This window comes from Carassius auratus, chromosome 7, assembly GCF_003368295.1.
Source record: "Carassius auratus strain Wakin chromosome 7, ASM336829v1, whole genome shotgun sequence".
NCBI classification, from domain to species: domain Eukaryota; kingdom Metazoa; phylum Chordata; class Actinopteri; order Cypriniformes; family Cyprinidae; genus Carassius; species Carassius auratus.
In genome coordinates this window covers 32,922,342-32,938,402 of record NC_039249.1, presented here as the reverse complement: position 1 = coordinate 32,938,402, position 16,061 = coordinate 32,922,342, and the positions used below count along the sequence as shown (strand labels likewise).

General features: G+C 40.4%; 1 protein-coding gene across 45 annotated transcripts in view; it reads left to right on the top strand.

Moving 5' to 3' along the window:
* LOC113106534 (receptor-type tyrosine-protein phosphatase delta-like) overlaps positions 1 to 16,061 on the top strand; it is a 339,617-nt gene that overhangs the window by 296,246 nt on the left and 27,310 nt on the right. For 20 of the 45 annotated variants that reach the window (XM_026268559.1, XM_026268605.1, XM_026268581.1 and 17 more), the window contains 7 exons: positions 781 to 874; positions 2,610 to 2,819; positions 5,574 to 5,734; positions 9,616 to 9,630; positions 9,806 to 9,918; positions 13,050 to 13,091; positions 13,522 to 13,619. In XM_026268559.1, coding sequence (XP_026124344.1) covers positions 781 to 874; positions 2,610 to 2,819; positions 5,574 to 5,734; positions 9,616 to 9,630; positions 9,806 to 9,918; positions 13,050 to 13,091; positions 13,522 to 13,619 — 733 coding nt within the window. The remainder of the gene's footprint in view (positions 1 to 780; positions 875 to 2,609; positions 2,820 to 5,573; positions 5,735 to 9,615; positions 9,631 to 9,805; positions 9,919 to 13,049; positions 13,092 to 13,521; positions 13,620 to 16,061) is intronic. The other 25 variants (XM_026268603.1, XM_026268584.1, XM_026268582.1 and 22 more) reach the window with 5 other exon arrangements.

Sequence of the window (16,061 nt, the reverse complement as noted above, 5' to 3'; positions counted from 1 at the left end):
TTAGGTTTAGGGTTAGTAGAATAAGTTGACACATACTTGCAAAGATTCTTATGTTCGTGTACAGTGTGTTCTATGTTGTGCTCCCATCAAAATAAAGTGCAGAAAGTATATTAATACGCTAATGAATGTTAGTTGGCATGTAGTTGCAAAGTTACTTACTGTTAGTAGAATGATTAAAGTGGACTATCAAAATAAAGTGTTAGCTAAAATAAAAGGGTCAATCAGCCTCTGACCAAGCAAAACGGATCGAGTCGATGCTAGTGACTAGCAAACATTTGTGCCAGATTCAAGACCGTGCTGGTTGAGAAGTACTGCTGCGATTGTTAATATCATAGCTGTGTTGGACTATGGGAATACTAGAAGAGCTCTCTGTTATTATGAGAGGAAAGTTCACCTGAAAATGACAAAGAAAGAGTTGTTCAGACCACATTTGAATTAATTATATGAAAAAAGAGTAACTAACGGTCTTAAAGATATCTCTTTTGTGTCTTTTGGGAGAAAGTAAGTCATAGAAGAGGATGAGAGTAAGAGCTGAATGTTGTCATCAGAGACCCTCGTTAGTGTGTGTGAAGCGCGAGACTGAACCCAGCAGTGTGAAACTACACTAAAGCGCGGTGAGGTTGGCAGGTTATTGATGTGTTTACTGAGGGTCGCTCTCTTTCGTCAAACATGTGCTTAATCCAGTGTCATCCCGAGTGGATTGGAAAGTCCAGATTGATTGGAGCTAATCTTGATGGATGTCAGCACAACCTTATAGTCTCTGTCTGGCTCTCTCTGTAGGGGTTACTACATCGTGGTGGTTCCGCTGAAGAAACAGCGGCCCGGGAAGTTCATCAAACTCTGGGAGAGTCCAGACGAGATGAATCTGGAGGAGGTAAGAGATGCCCGATCTGTTTAGACTCATTGCATCATACATTAGTCCTTACTGATCAGGCAGCAGTCCCTGTGAGGACATGATTCCCAACGCAGCTACGAGCAGTTATTCAAGAAGAAAGCAGCAAGTCCCAGTCATATGCAAATTCGCTCCTGCCCGCTAATGGAAACTGGAACAAAAGCCTCTCTTTTCTAAAGGGCGAGAGATAGAGGAAGTTTGCATTATCGCTCGTATTATTTTTAGCCAGAGTAAATATTTGAGAGGCTTTTCTGTGGCGAGTGTTTTCCTCTGAATTGTGCCAGATGGGCTGCTAAACGCCAGCCGCTGCTCAGGAAGGGGCGGCACCACGCAGAGTTCTGCACCCTGATTGGCCGATGGCTGGACACGCCCCTCCCCCGCCAGCTGGCCCGAGGCACTTCTGCAAACCTGGTTACTGATAGTTCAGTGTGTGTGGGTCATGAAGAAAACACACCGTCAGCACTGCGATCTACATCAGACCAAATGCCACAATGACATTTACTGCACCAGTGTTTTAAGAATAAAATAAAATAATATATATATATATATATATATATATATATATATATATATATATATATATATAGTGTTTTTTCCTCCAGCGTACACACACAAATACACACTCAATTTATTTTGCTGTCAAAATTTGAAGTCGACTGTTGAAAGGGGCTCAAGGGCAGAAGGACTGATGCAGTTTTGATGCAGGCTTGAACAGGATTGATAGAAAGCTTTATCAGAGCGCCGGCTCACTGCAAACGCCTGCAGAACACACACACACATGCACACACACACACACGCACGCACACACCTACACACACAGACACAGACAGACACGCACACACACACACACACACACACACATACACAGACACACGCACACACAGACACACACACACGCACACACACACGCACACACACGAACACACACGCACGCATGCACACACCTACACACACAGACACAGACAGACACACACACACACACAACAAAATGTTAGCCAAAATGATTAGGACACTAGTATTTTCAGCTAAAATGTTTTTAAGTCAGTTATTTCTATCTTTTGCTGTAGTGTGTCAGTTGGACATATCAGTTTACATTTCCAAGCATTCAATTTGCCATTAATAGTAATAATGCAGTGAGATGTGTGTGCTGCACACAGAGATGTGATGTGATCTGATCATCATCATCTGTCTGGAGTCACATGAAGAAACAGAACACACTGAGACAGACTCAATCCAGAAGAACTGTGTCTCACACACACTTCAACAAACCTCCTGCAAAGCTACAGTACTGATAACATTTGTAGGCACTGGTGTAAATATGCTGTAAAATGAGGATGCTGTCAAAAATAATGTCATAAATCGATTTTCTTATTTTAACTTCATTAAACCAACATTAGATTTGAGCATCCTCGGTGTTTAAAGCAGGTTTTGTCCTCGGTGCAGTTGAGCAGAGTTTCTCAGGAGCTTCGCAGGAGGTTTCTTGAAGCGTCTCGGAGACACAGTTCTTCTGGATTGAGTCTGTCTCCGTTTGTTCTGTTCCTTCATGTCATGATCAGATCAGATCTCAGTGTGGAGCACTGGCTGCTAAAAATCTCACTGGATTATTACAATTAACAGTAAAATTAATGTTTGTGAATGTAAACTGATATTTCCTGCTCTGATCAGAACGTGTCTGTGTGCTGGGCTGATCATCTGTTCATCTTCGTGTTTCTTACAGCTGTTGCGAGAAATCAACCGAACGAGTCGCGCTCTTCGCTTCCGTCGGCAGATGGAGCCCAAGCCGTACATCGCGGCGTATTTCCACGAGCTGCCGAACGAGTTCACGCTGGGAGATGCCAAGATATACGGAGACTTCGAGAACAAGCAGCTGCTGAACGGACAGGAGTACGTCTTCTTCGTGCTGGCCGTGCTGGAGATCTCCGACAACGTGAGTCTCAGATGCAATCCAATACTGTGAATACATCTTCGTTTATTTTGTGAGTGCTAATCATGGTCTCATGGGATACTATGAAAAATAATGTTTAATAAACAGAAATTAATCTGCCGGTTGGGGCGGAGTCATGAATCTGAGTTTACAAGTCTAAGGGAACGGTTTGCGTGAAATTCAAAAACTGAAGGTATGGTTTACAAAATCTGAGCACACGGATTGGAAATTGGTGGTTACAGTTGGTTAATCCGAGGGAACAGTTCATGAGCACGGTTTATAAACTGAGGGAATGGATTGATTTTTTTTTTTTTTCCTACAGGTGACGTGCCGTGCTCCGTAGATTTCAAATCCATTCCCAAGCAAAATTCCTCACAATTCACCTCATGCACAAAATATCAATGAATCGATTGCATTTGCATAGAAAATCGAATCAAAGTCTAAAATTGAATCGAGAATCGAAATCAAATTCGATTTGAGAGCTTGTGAATTGAAATCGATTCGATCTGGTACATCTGAATCGATACCCAGCCCTAGTAGAAGACAATGAAACTTGGACAAGTTTTGTCATCTGCTAATGGTTTTATAAACAAACAAATATAAAATAAAATTAAATTATTGATGAGAATAGTTACTTTTACAAATGCATTGAAATAGTGTGTCACTCCATTAAAAAGGAAACTAATTGCATTACTTAGTTTTTTTTTATGAAAAGTAATGCATTACATTTATTTTGTGTGTTTTTTTTGTCATCTGGGACGAAAATCGTCATCATTTGTTATATATTTTTAATAACAAAAAGAGTTATATTTTTGGCAACTGTGAAGACCCTTTTACATATTGCACTTACCCCCAGTTTCTCTCAACACAGGGAAAGGAATGCTGTCAGTCAATGAATGGGGAAACAAACTTGCTTTACTTATTTGAAAAAAAAAAAAAAAAATATATATATATATATATATATATATATTATGTAACCTGTGTTATTTGTAATGCGTTACTCCCAACATTGGTAATAATATTAATAATATTCATACATTTACTCATAAATGTCAAAGTGAGAGACTGAATAATATCAGCACACAGTCCTGCTGAAATATGAGCAGCCCGTCTCTCTCTCTCTCTCTCTCTGTCTCTCTATCTTTGTCTTTGTCTCTCTCTCTCTCTGTCTGTCTCTCTCTCTCTCTGTCTGTCTGTCTGTCTGTCTGTCTGTCTCTCGAAGGGAAAGCCCTGAAGAACTGTCAGCAGTGGGACTGTGAGATAAACGCCTTCCCTTTAATAGCAGCAGAGTCTTATCAGCTGCACTGCAGACACACACACACACACACTCACACATTATCTCTCTCTCACACACACTCTCTCACACACACACAAACACACACACACACACATTATCTCTCTCTCTCTCTCTCACACACACACACACACACAGAGGAATGATCAGCTCTGTGAGCAGTGAGGCAGTATTCAGTGAGCTGCAGGTCATCGTCAGCGCTGGAAACACATAGAAACACACAGCAGAGCTGGACTCGAACCTCATGTGACTGCCGAAATCACACTAATGCCACACAGCATCACTGTTCTCCAGGTTCTGTCATCGCTCTTGTGTATAAATCACATAAAACAGTTCAGGGGTGAAACTAATTCAAAGAAATCAATACTTTAATTCGGCAGGGATGCATTTAACTGATCAGAAGTGACAGTAAAGACATTTATAAAGTAACAGAAGATTTCTGTTCATCTGAATCCTGAAAAAAAAATTAATGTATCACAATTTCTACAAATATTGAGCAGCACAACTGTTTTCAACATTAATAATAATCTCAAATGTTTCTTGATCAGCAAATCATCATATTTTCATGATTTCTGAAGATCATGTGACACTGAAGACTGGAGGAATGATGCTGGAAATACAGCATTGATAACACATTTTAACATATATTCTAACACAAATAACAGCTGTTATAAATTATGTTAATATTGTATTACTCATCAAATAAAAGCAGCATTGGTGAACAGAAATCCCAAACTTTTGAACTTTATGCCAGTTTATGTCTCTGAATATCTCAGAATATGAAGTCTGAATACTTTGGGGGGGGGGGGGGGTGTCAGTGACACCATCTGTGTGTGTGTGTATGTGTGTGTATGTGTGTGTGTGTGTGTGTTTGTGTGTGATGTCTCTGTTTATCGGCTTGTGCTGATGATTTCAGAGGAAATTAGATGCTAATCACTGGATGTAGCTTGTAACTTACATCACTGAACACAACGCAACACACACTGATGAATATTACATTAATCATAACAGGATTTCAGACCACTGACAGTGTTTTTATATGATCGTATTTATATAGTTCCATTTAATTGTTTCCGTTAATTGTTTCCAGCACATCGAGGCTGTTTGACTGTGTGCCTGAATAATAATACGCTGCCATTGATTGCTCGGAAGCGGCTTTAAAGAAGCCTTCCCTGCATTTGCCTGAAACATATCATTACGTGTACACAATTACATGTGCGATTTATGCAAGGATAGTTTAATGATTGTTAACGTGAAACAGTTTTGTATTAGCTCCACCTCAAAGGCACGATTTAGACGCTTTACAGATCAAATAACAAACTCTTTTGTTCTGCTGAATAATTCATGCAAGTGCTTTAACAAAACTATGAGCTGCCCTCGCTCCTTTGAAAACACATTGCTTTAGATGCAGCCTCTGCTCTTCACACAAACCCAGAGACACAGCAAACATGTTTTTCTTGCAGGTGTTGTACGCAGCGAGTCCGTACTCTGATCCGGTGATGTTTGCTGATATCGACCCGCAGCCCATAATCGATGAAGAGGAGGGTCTGATCTGGGTGGTGGGACCGGTGCTGGCCGTCATCTTCATCATCTGCATCGTCATCGCCATCCTGCTGTTCAAGAGGTAGAAACCGTGGAGAAACACACACTCCAGAAATGCACACACATACAGCATGTATTTTGAAAATATTTACTAGCGTTCACATGTATATATTTATGTTCTTGTAATTTCATATCATGTATAAATATATTTAATATATAAACGTGCGCGCGTGTGTGTGTGTATGCATATATATATATATATATATATATATATATATATATATATATATATATATATATTAGGGGTGCTCCGATCACGATCGGCCGATCGTTAATGTGCATCTCGTCAGTAAAGCCGGTTTTCTAATCAGCAGTTAATTCCATCAGGTGCGCGATTTCACATAGAGAAAACCGGCTTTACTGACGAGATGCGCATTAACGATCGGCCGATCGTGATCGGAGCACCCCTAATATATATATATATATATATATATATATATATATATATATATATATATATATATATATAATGTATGTATGTATTTCAGGTATAGATTTTTTTTTTTTTTATCTAGATTAATTTCACCTTAATCTTGGAATTAATTTAGATTAATCTAGATGAAAATGTCTAATTTGAATTCTGCCAAAGGCATTTAGAATATGTGTGCTACCCAAATAAAATAATGACTTAAAGCCAGGTGGTGCATTAGACCAGGGGCTCATCTCCTGTTTCCAAAATGGTTTCCATTGGAAAAAAAATTCCCTGAAGCAAACCCGGCGGCTTCAGCTGCATCCATGTCAGCACGTCACGTTTGGGCGTCGTGACGTCATTACTTGTGTGTCCGCCGTGTTGATAGCCTCCTTTACTGCTCGGACTACTGCGCAGTGTTTAGACATACTCCCTCTCATCCGTGTGTCTTAATTTGATGAATTAAAAATGTATTTCAACCATGGTAAACCATTGCTGTATTGTGGGGTGTAACAGCACAACATATATTCGCCATGGGGAAAACAAAATAAGAATGGATTAACTTTCCACCGCTTTCCTGCTTGGAGGCGCGATGGAGACCATAACATCTGAATATTCATTTATATAGCTTAAGTCAACATTAAACATTGAAAAGGTTACTCATCCAAACTATGGGAAATTTCAACATTCATCTTTCTGTTGCTATCCCTCTGCTGACAGCAGAAATCCGTACTACGAAATGGCTGCATTAACTAACGTTAAGCGATTTGTTACAGATTAGTTACAGATTGGCATGAAATCGTGCTCTCACAACAACCACGCTATCTTAAAATGCCCAACATCACGCTAAGGTTGCTTTCAAGTAAGCAAAACGATGCTTTGAAAACAGGAGTAGCAACAGGACAACAACACAGAGACTTGACCGGTCTGATGGAGGGGCTAACAGGCTATTTTACAGGAAAATACTAAAACGGGAAGATAGCGGGAAAAGAGCTCAAATACGTCAGAACCCCGGAAAAAAACGGGAGGGTTGACAGCTACTAACTAAACTTTTTAAACACATAGTTAAAAGTCCATGTGTGAATGGTTGTTAGCACTAACAGTTACTAAACTAGCAGCTAGGTAGAGCGTAGTTTACCTTTGTCCGGATTACTGTATAGTGTTTGCCGGTTCTATGATCTGCAGCTCCTTCACCCATCCATTTGTGAACTGTACATTAGACTTGACTTGTAGCTTCGGAACTATTCTCAAGTGTAGGCGCTCACAAAACAAACAAGGTCGCCGAAGATATCTATTATGCAAAAGTGCGGCAGCAAGTCTCCGTCGGTACTCCACTATTTGTTGGGAATTTCATATGGATCCAAACCGTTAATAGTGCCGATTTTGTCCACATACTGGTCTCTGGCATCCACATTTAGTGTATCCCTATAAATCCCACAACCTTTCCACGATTTTAACATCTTTTTTCTTTCTCATAACTGCTTCTTCTCGTTCAACTTGCTGTATGTTTACATTCACGAGGCCATCAACATGGCTGCCATGTCCCAGAATGCAACGAGGCGCCCAAGCCCTGTAGACATACACACAGGTTCGAAGACTCGTTCTCGCCCCCTACAGTGCAATTCAGTTAGGTATACATCCGCGCTAAAATATCAAGGTGAAAGTCATCATAGCTGGCCTAATATAGACCCGCTCTCAACCCAACATTGAGAATAGATTAACAGCGATATTTTTTATCACCCGAGACACATAATAGACACATAATAAATGTACACAGTACACACACATAATTATGTAAACAAAAATTTTATTTTGGATACGTTTGATCCTGATTAATCGTTTCTAATAATCATTTTAGTCATTTAGTACATTAGGTATTTAAGTAATTAAAATGAAAAATGTGAGACATTTGCTGAAATAACATTTTGTCATTTATTTTATTTTAAGAAAACATGTTTTTTTTTCAGTTTTTTTTCAGTTTTAGTTTTAATTAACTTCAATAACCCAGGCAATAATAATAATAATAATAATAATAATAAAATAACTGTGGGATTTTATTAGCTTTAGCATTATCCAAGTGATTTAGTTTCTGAGTTATTAAGGTGAAAGAATGCAAAAGCAAGCTGATCATCAGGATAATGTTGAATTATTCACGAAAACAGAAGTAACATGTGTAAAGAAAGTAAATGGAGTGAATTTGGATTTCATTTAGACTTTAAGCTATTGTGTGTGTGTGTGTGTGTGTGTGTGTGTGTGTGTGTGTGTGTGCGTGCGTGTGTGTGTGTGTGTGTGCGTGTGTGTGTGTGTGTGTGTGTGTGTGTGGAATTATGCATTGTAAGTATCTGTGCGATAATCTGTGGTGCTCATTTGAATATAGACTGATCTGTTCATCTGCTGTAAATTACAGTCAGGCATTGAGCTGAACATCTATTGTGATGAGGTCCTTCATATATCCAGGGTTATTTGATGTCTTCAAATGGCAGATTTATTTGTTAATCACAGATTCAATGTCACGGGCTCATGCACACAGCTTATAGTGTAATATTACAATGTCAACAACACAACACACTCACTGCTTGTGATGCACCAATTCAGAACAAACAAACAGAAAAAAGAGAGCGATTCCTGCTACCAAGACATGTACACAGAACACATACAGTGGAAAACCTCTACACATCAGCAATCATTTGTTTTATAAATGAATATAAACCAAAAAAAAAAAATGATGCTGAAATTTCATCTTTGATCACAGGAATCGATGACATTTAAACAGATATTCACATAGAACACAGCTATTTTAAATTGTAATAATATATACACAGATGTACTGTATTTTGATCAGATAAATGCAGTCTTTGTGAGCAGTCAAAACTTGTCTCAGAAACATTAAAGCAATGGTTCACTTTCAAATTAAATTTTGGTATGTTTTAGCTTGCCTCAAGGACATCAAAGATTTAGGTTTCTTTGTCTCCGCAGTATTTCCCATTTTGATATTCTTGTCTGTGACTCATATAATGGAGGTCTATGGTCACCACCTCAAAGAGCATGCACAACAATTCCCCATAGTCAGTACACATTGATGACCTAAGACACGAAACGAGCGGTTTGTGTCAGAAAACGAACAGTATTTATATCGTTTTTACCTCTTGTACACACAACTGATCTGATGCGCGAGTGCTTCCTGATGTGACGTGCGTGTGCGCTCTGGCTTAGTCTACGCAAGCGCGGAAAGCGCCGGAAGTGATCTATCGTGCGTGAACATATATAAGAGTCACAGACAAGAATCCCTTTAAAAAATCTGATCCCAGACTTTTTATTAGTAGTGTATTATCATTATTAATTTTCTAATTGGTTTTGCTCATCAAATTGTTTAGGGTTTCTCAAACTGTTTTTCACTAAGAGCCCTTTCATGACCCCAAGTCCCTGTTAGGAAAGAAAAAAACCTGTCGTGCGTACTAACCCTCTGTTCTCCCCTCCTGTCGCTTCCACTGGAGCAGTCAACCAGACAGGTGAGAGCATGCAGAAGAGCTGTACCTGAGACACACGCAGTGGTCATGGCTCACAGAATGCCAGAACATGTCACATTTGAATGTCCATCGTGAGCGTGTTTGCTGATCTCTTGGAGTGCTGCTCTGAAAGTCCAAACACAGTTTTGTCCTGAAGTATATGATGTATTTCTTTCAGGAAAAGGGCAGAGTCAGAGGCCAGGAAGGGCAGTCTGCCCAGCGGTAAAGAAATGCCGTCCCATCACCCAACAGACCCCGTGGAGTTACGCCGTCTGAACTTCCAGACTCCCGGTAAGAGCTGCTGACAGCCATCCTCCTCATCTTCACCATCATATAGAAACCATCGGCTAACTTCTTTAGTCTAAAACAGGATGTCCTAAGAAACATTTGAAATAAAGTGAAGATTCTTGGACTAAATTCTATGCTTGAATCATGAGGAACGTGAGAAGTATCGAGCAGCGCTTCCCAAACCTGGTGCTCTCAACAGTGCATATTTTAGATGTCTCCCTTATTTGACACGCCCAGCTTTGAGGGTCTCTAGTAACAAGCTGATGAGTTGAATGCCATGTGTTTAATTAGACAGATGTAGTAAATGTGCATTATTGGGGGAACTCTGGGGTCAGAATTGGGAAACACTGGTCTAGAAGTTCCAAAGCCTACTGAGCTGCCTAAGAAGACAGCATTCATAGGTGAACTCCAGACTGGAAGGTTCCTCAAAATCCATTCAGCAACATTATGTTGCCTTACAAAATGTTCCATTTTGTTCAAATGTTATGGCAGCATTGCAGCCTTCAAAGAGGCAATCACAGAATGCATTGTGACAAGCTCAGTGAATATGTAATCCGTAAGCAAGATAAATGTTGATTACAAGGTCTATCAAATAGTGTGGTGCTGCCTGTGTGGAATATGTCTAATCAGTACTCAAGAGGATCTATTTGAGAGGCTGACTATGTAGACAACAAGGCATCTCACTAGATTTGGGAACATGTTGGTGTTGCATTGGTCAGCTTATTGACTCTTCTGTGTCATTCAGAAACACAGTCTTGAATGAGTCACTGGACACAAACAGACCTGTGTGTAGAAAGGTCAAAGCAGTGCTCAGCATATACAAACATTAATGGGAGAGTCTGTAAGCCATATGGAGACAGAGATGCAAAGATGTACCTCTTGAGGAATTGCACAAGACAGGTGGCTTCCGGACAGACGGAAGGGCAGGAAATCCCTCTGGACTCTGGACCTGCAGCTTTACCGCTGACCCAAGAACTCCTTGCAACACATTCATAACAGCTCAGTGAGTTTACCTAAAGAGCGAAGACTGTGGCCAACCGAAGCCAGCTGAAGAAAACCATGGAGAAATATATTCAAGCCAGAATCTCAAAACCCCCCTGCTGGTGATTGTATATTCAGATACACACACACACACACATAGGCAGGTCGTTGTGTTTGAAAGCAGCGGCCTGTGAACAAGTCTCAGAGGAATGTGGGAATTGTTGAGAGGCGAACGGCTGCTCCCTCCTGACCTTGGTGAACAAGGTGAAGTGCACTCGGTTCTAGAGCGGCCAGCCGTGAAGACCTATAGATTTATTTTCTGAGGGGCAGAACAGCAGTGACAACAGTTGCTCCATTAGTTTGTCAGATAAAAACCTGGGTGCCAGCGAGACCAGCTCTAAACACACTGAACCGGAGTCCATCTGTCTGTCTGTCAGAAACACCTGGACTGCAAGAGCAAGACAGATGGACTGGAGAGAAACAGTTCACCTTTCTGATAAAAGTGACTCAGACCAGCTTTTGCTACCAAGCTGCAGTTGGTTGCATAAACTGTTTAGTCTGTTGAAAGTAAGACTGATTACTCTTGACTTCTGTTCGGACTAGTTCTAAACACCCAGTCTTAATGTAGTGACTACATTTATGCATCTGTCCCCTGGTTTCCACTGGTTAGGCTGGTCTGTTTTGATGGCTTGAAAGGGGTTTAAAACCCCTAAAAAAAACCCTTCCCACACAGCACAATTCATAGAAGTTCACAGAGTGACATTTGTTGCCAACCAAAAACTTGAAAGCTCAGCTGGTTGTATATTTTGTTGGGGAATCAAATTTAGGCTCTCCTTTGTGTTTGAAAGCAGGCAAGTGTAAGCACACAATTTGGGAAGTGTGAACACCTGTTTCCCTAACAGAAGAAAAACAGCTCAAACCATCCTAAGGTGTTTAGCTGGTCTTACCAGGCCACTAGCCTGGTTTACATGAGTCAAGACTAAATAGTACACTATTTAGTGGTTTTGGGCACTCATCAAGGGGTCAGCCTAGGAGACTTTCTAAAGCGAGCCTAGTCAAAACACCTCAGGCTCTTTCAGGCTTGGTTTTCTTCTTGAACCATTCCTCAAGTCCCCAAAGAATTGTTAATGTTGCCATTGAACTCGATTCCCATCCTTACTCAGCAGTGCCATTCATTTTGATATCCTCCTATGACTCAAACGTTGTGGGTTTTTGCATTGCAACATGTTTTTGAGAGCGATGTTCCATACACTCAATCCTCTTGCCGTCTCTTTATTACTGGACTCGTGCCCCTCTTTTGCAAACAGCCTCTTAGAGAAGCTTTGCATCCTCCATTTTCCCTTCAGGCAGCCCGAATGCAGCTCTTGACAGCTGAAGATCCCTCTCTTCAGCGAGAACGGCCTCTGCATTAGCCCTCCTCTCTTCAAACCCTTGATGCCATCGTGCAGTCACCCCCCCCCCCCATCTCAATTTTCATCTTGAGGGTGCTTGATGTCGCTCTGATGCGTTTCTTCGAATGGCCGTTTCATTGTCACCGCGGCTGGTAATGGGTCTTGAGAGGCGGTGGATGGCAGCTCTCTCCTGCTGCCTCCATTAGCTAATGCCCTCTTCTATCAGCCCAGAGATGAAAGAACCGCAGCACCACGTCCAAGCGTACAGCCTCTTTTTCTGTGGCACGCAGGCTGTTGTTATGCAAACCAGTTATCAGAGAGCAGCTTCTGCTTCTCGACTATTCAAAAGCATCCTCTGCAGTGCAAACACAAACTCTCTCGCAGACACGCGCCTTCTTTGCAAATTTCACTGGTGAAGCTCCTAGAGAACAGACAAACATGCACATGATAAACATGCACGCCATCTTCTCTGTCTTTTTTACATTTGTGTGTCTTTTTTTTCTTGGTTTTCCTTCCGAACGTGTTATCCTCATTTCCGCATGTTTGTCGTCCGTTAGCCGTTAGCATGTGGGAATTCGTTTTTACTAACAAATAAACAGATATGCAGTCGTAACGTTGTTTGTGGACTGTCGACTGTCATTTCAGACTGTGTTTCTACTGCCTCTTTTTTTTTTTTTTTAGTTCCGATAGCGATCAGTCACCACATTTGCTTGTTTTAACGTCAGCTAGTATGATTTATCCCCGTCCCCTTTTCCTTTGCAGGTTCAGCCACATCGGTTTACCCCAGTAACCTCCATTTGTCAAGTTAGTTGTTCTTGTTTCTACATATGCCACTGTGTCTGTTCATTTCCTTCACTTCCTCTCTGGACTGCGTTCATCTCCTCACGCCGCTTTGCCTCACGCCAGCGCAGGAGGCGGGGTTTGATATGTTGCATCCTTTAGATTCATCGCCAGCTCAATCTTTAATATTCAGCCCCTAGTGTTCTACTCTGTTCCATCTTTCCACCATGTTTCTCGCCATGTTAACGCTTGTGGACGAGTTAGAGTGCTATCTTCAATAGGATTGCTCTGTGCGGCTTCTGTGTCCATTCTCTTCAAGCATGTGGCTGCTTCGTTCAATCATACAGGCCAAACAAACCTCACATCCTCCATCCTCTATAATGCCCATCTCTCGATGTAGGCTCTGGTGTGTTAGCACTAACATCTGGACTCTTTGTCTGTCCTCTGTCTGCAGGGATGGCCAGTCACCCTCCCATCCCAGTCATGGAGCTGGCTGATCACATCGAATGCCTGAAAGCAAATGACAACTTGAAGTTTTCGCAGGAATATGAGGTAATGCTCAACCATTTCACTACTTTCTGCATTAAAAAATGTTCTCTACTTTATTTGACTCCAAGCCCCCTGTTTCAATGGCACATATTTAAAGGTGCCCCAAGATTTTTCTCCTGTAAAAACAAATCTGCTCATTTTCAAACTTGTTTTATTTAAAAAAAAAATCCTAGGAATGTTAGGACTAGATTACAGTTGTCTTTAAATTACAAATTCCCATTTCTACCAAATAAGATTCTTAAATAAAAATGGCAATTGTTAAAGGTACTAATTACATTAAGAAACATGATTCTTGGTTGTGTTTTGATTTTTATTTGTTAAGTTTATTTTAAATGATTTTAAACCATTTTGTGTGCCCCTTGGATGTATGCTGAGGCCCCCTAGTTGAGGACCACTTGTTTAAATGGTTGTGTTTTGCAGTTTTCTTATATAAATATAAATTGCATTGTCAGCATAACAGTTTGAGAGAAATGTTTAAAATGATCATGAATTTGGCAAGTATTTGGTTTGTCTGAGTTGGTGATCAACTTTTCCAGCATGGTTTGAGTTGATTCAGAGAGTACAAATGATCAGTGTCACTTATTTATATTTGATTAGTCACTTAGAAATAGTGCATATAGTTTTTATTGGCCAGCTCCATATTTAGATATGTATCATGCGCAGTGCAAGAAATCACAGAGAAGGAGGTACATCTTAACTCATAAATGTTGTCAGGTCTTTCTAAAAAAAAAACAGTAAATGAAAACAAGCCTATAGTAAACTTAAATCCAAGCACTTTATATTGGAAACAAGACATACATTACCTGCTCATTAATATTTTATTAACTCCATCCACTGCTTAAAATGCTTAATAAATGTCATTTATAATAAGTGGACATGGCAACCTTTTAAGAGCGTGCTCTGCAAAGTAGCTTTTCAAACATAAACAAGACAGTTTTGTCAATGATGATTTAGTTAAATTCGCTAAACATAACAAGGGCCAAATTTACTAAACAGGGCAAATTAGTGTTAAAGCACCATTCCATAAAAATGCAGATGGGAGGCGACAAGGTGCAGATTAAAGAACACAGACGAAACATCTCATTTCCATAAAGGCCAGCACAATCTACCAAGAGCAGTGCAAATTACACATGCTATAAGAAATGCTTTTTCAAGTGATAAATAATGCCAAAAATACCAGTAAATTGACAAGCACACATCTCAGTAAATCGCATTGCATAATTTATTTAAAATACTTTCCTCTCATAAATTTCCAGATCAAAAGTGAAAAACTCCTACAAATGCATATTCAATAATGTCCACACCTTTAATGAGCTAATTTCTGATTGCGTGTGAATCCTGACAGTTTTTAACGGCAAATTAGGTAATATTATGACAAATAACATGAGAAAAAGAGGATACCTGTCACGATCATTAGCTGGAGTGCCCATGAACTTCAGTAGAGGGCACTCCACTCACTAGCACCTCTCATACTGTTGCACCACACCCAAACTACATTTCCCATGAGTCACTGCATCACTATCACCTTGCCACACCTGCACCTCATTCATCAGCTAATCTCCTTGCCACACCTGCACCTCATTTACACACACATATAAGCAGCACACTCACTCCACCACATTGCAAAGTCTTGTTTAGCCTGTCTAACATTTCAGAGCGATTTTCCCGTTTTTGTTATTCCTGTGTTTGACCTTTGGACTGTGTATTTGACTCTGATTTGTCTGCCGCTTGCCCTGATTTTCGCTTGTTTCTGGTTTAGATTCTGGTTATCCCTGACACACCTGACGCACACCTGACCACACCCTGTTGCTATGATTACCATAATGTCAGTCATTCCAATTTTGAGAGTGAATTATGCTTCATACACACAAAATTATAATTTAGTGGATTCACTACCGCATTTAAACACATTTTTGTCAATGTCAATGATTTTATGTGACTCAAATTTAACCCTGTCATTTAAATATGAACCTTTTTTTTATCTTAACACAGCTTTTGTATTTAAATCCAAGGTTTTCAATTATTTTGTAAAATATTTAAAATGTGAAAAGGTTTCAAATGAACATGAATGCTTTTCAACATTATTACTGGAAGTCAAGCATCACTACGATTGTTACTCAAACTGATTTAAAAACAATTACCCTGGCAGCAACATAGCAATGTACCGTTAAGCTTATGCACATGTTCAGACAGACCACTGTTGACGCGGTCTGGTGATGTGTCTGACCTGATGAACATTTGCCGCTCACAAACGCGATCGTATCAATTGTGCTCACAGTGTAGCCTTTCCTGCCGTATCTCCCATCAGTTACCACACCGGCGTAGGAAAGGTCAGGGAAGATGTTTCTGGATGTAATCTCCTTATCTCCACCGGCGAGATCGCAGGGCAAAACACGATTCAGTTTGGTGATGTGTTTTAGGACGTGAGACTCTGCCGTTGGGCCC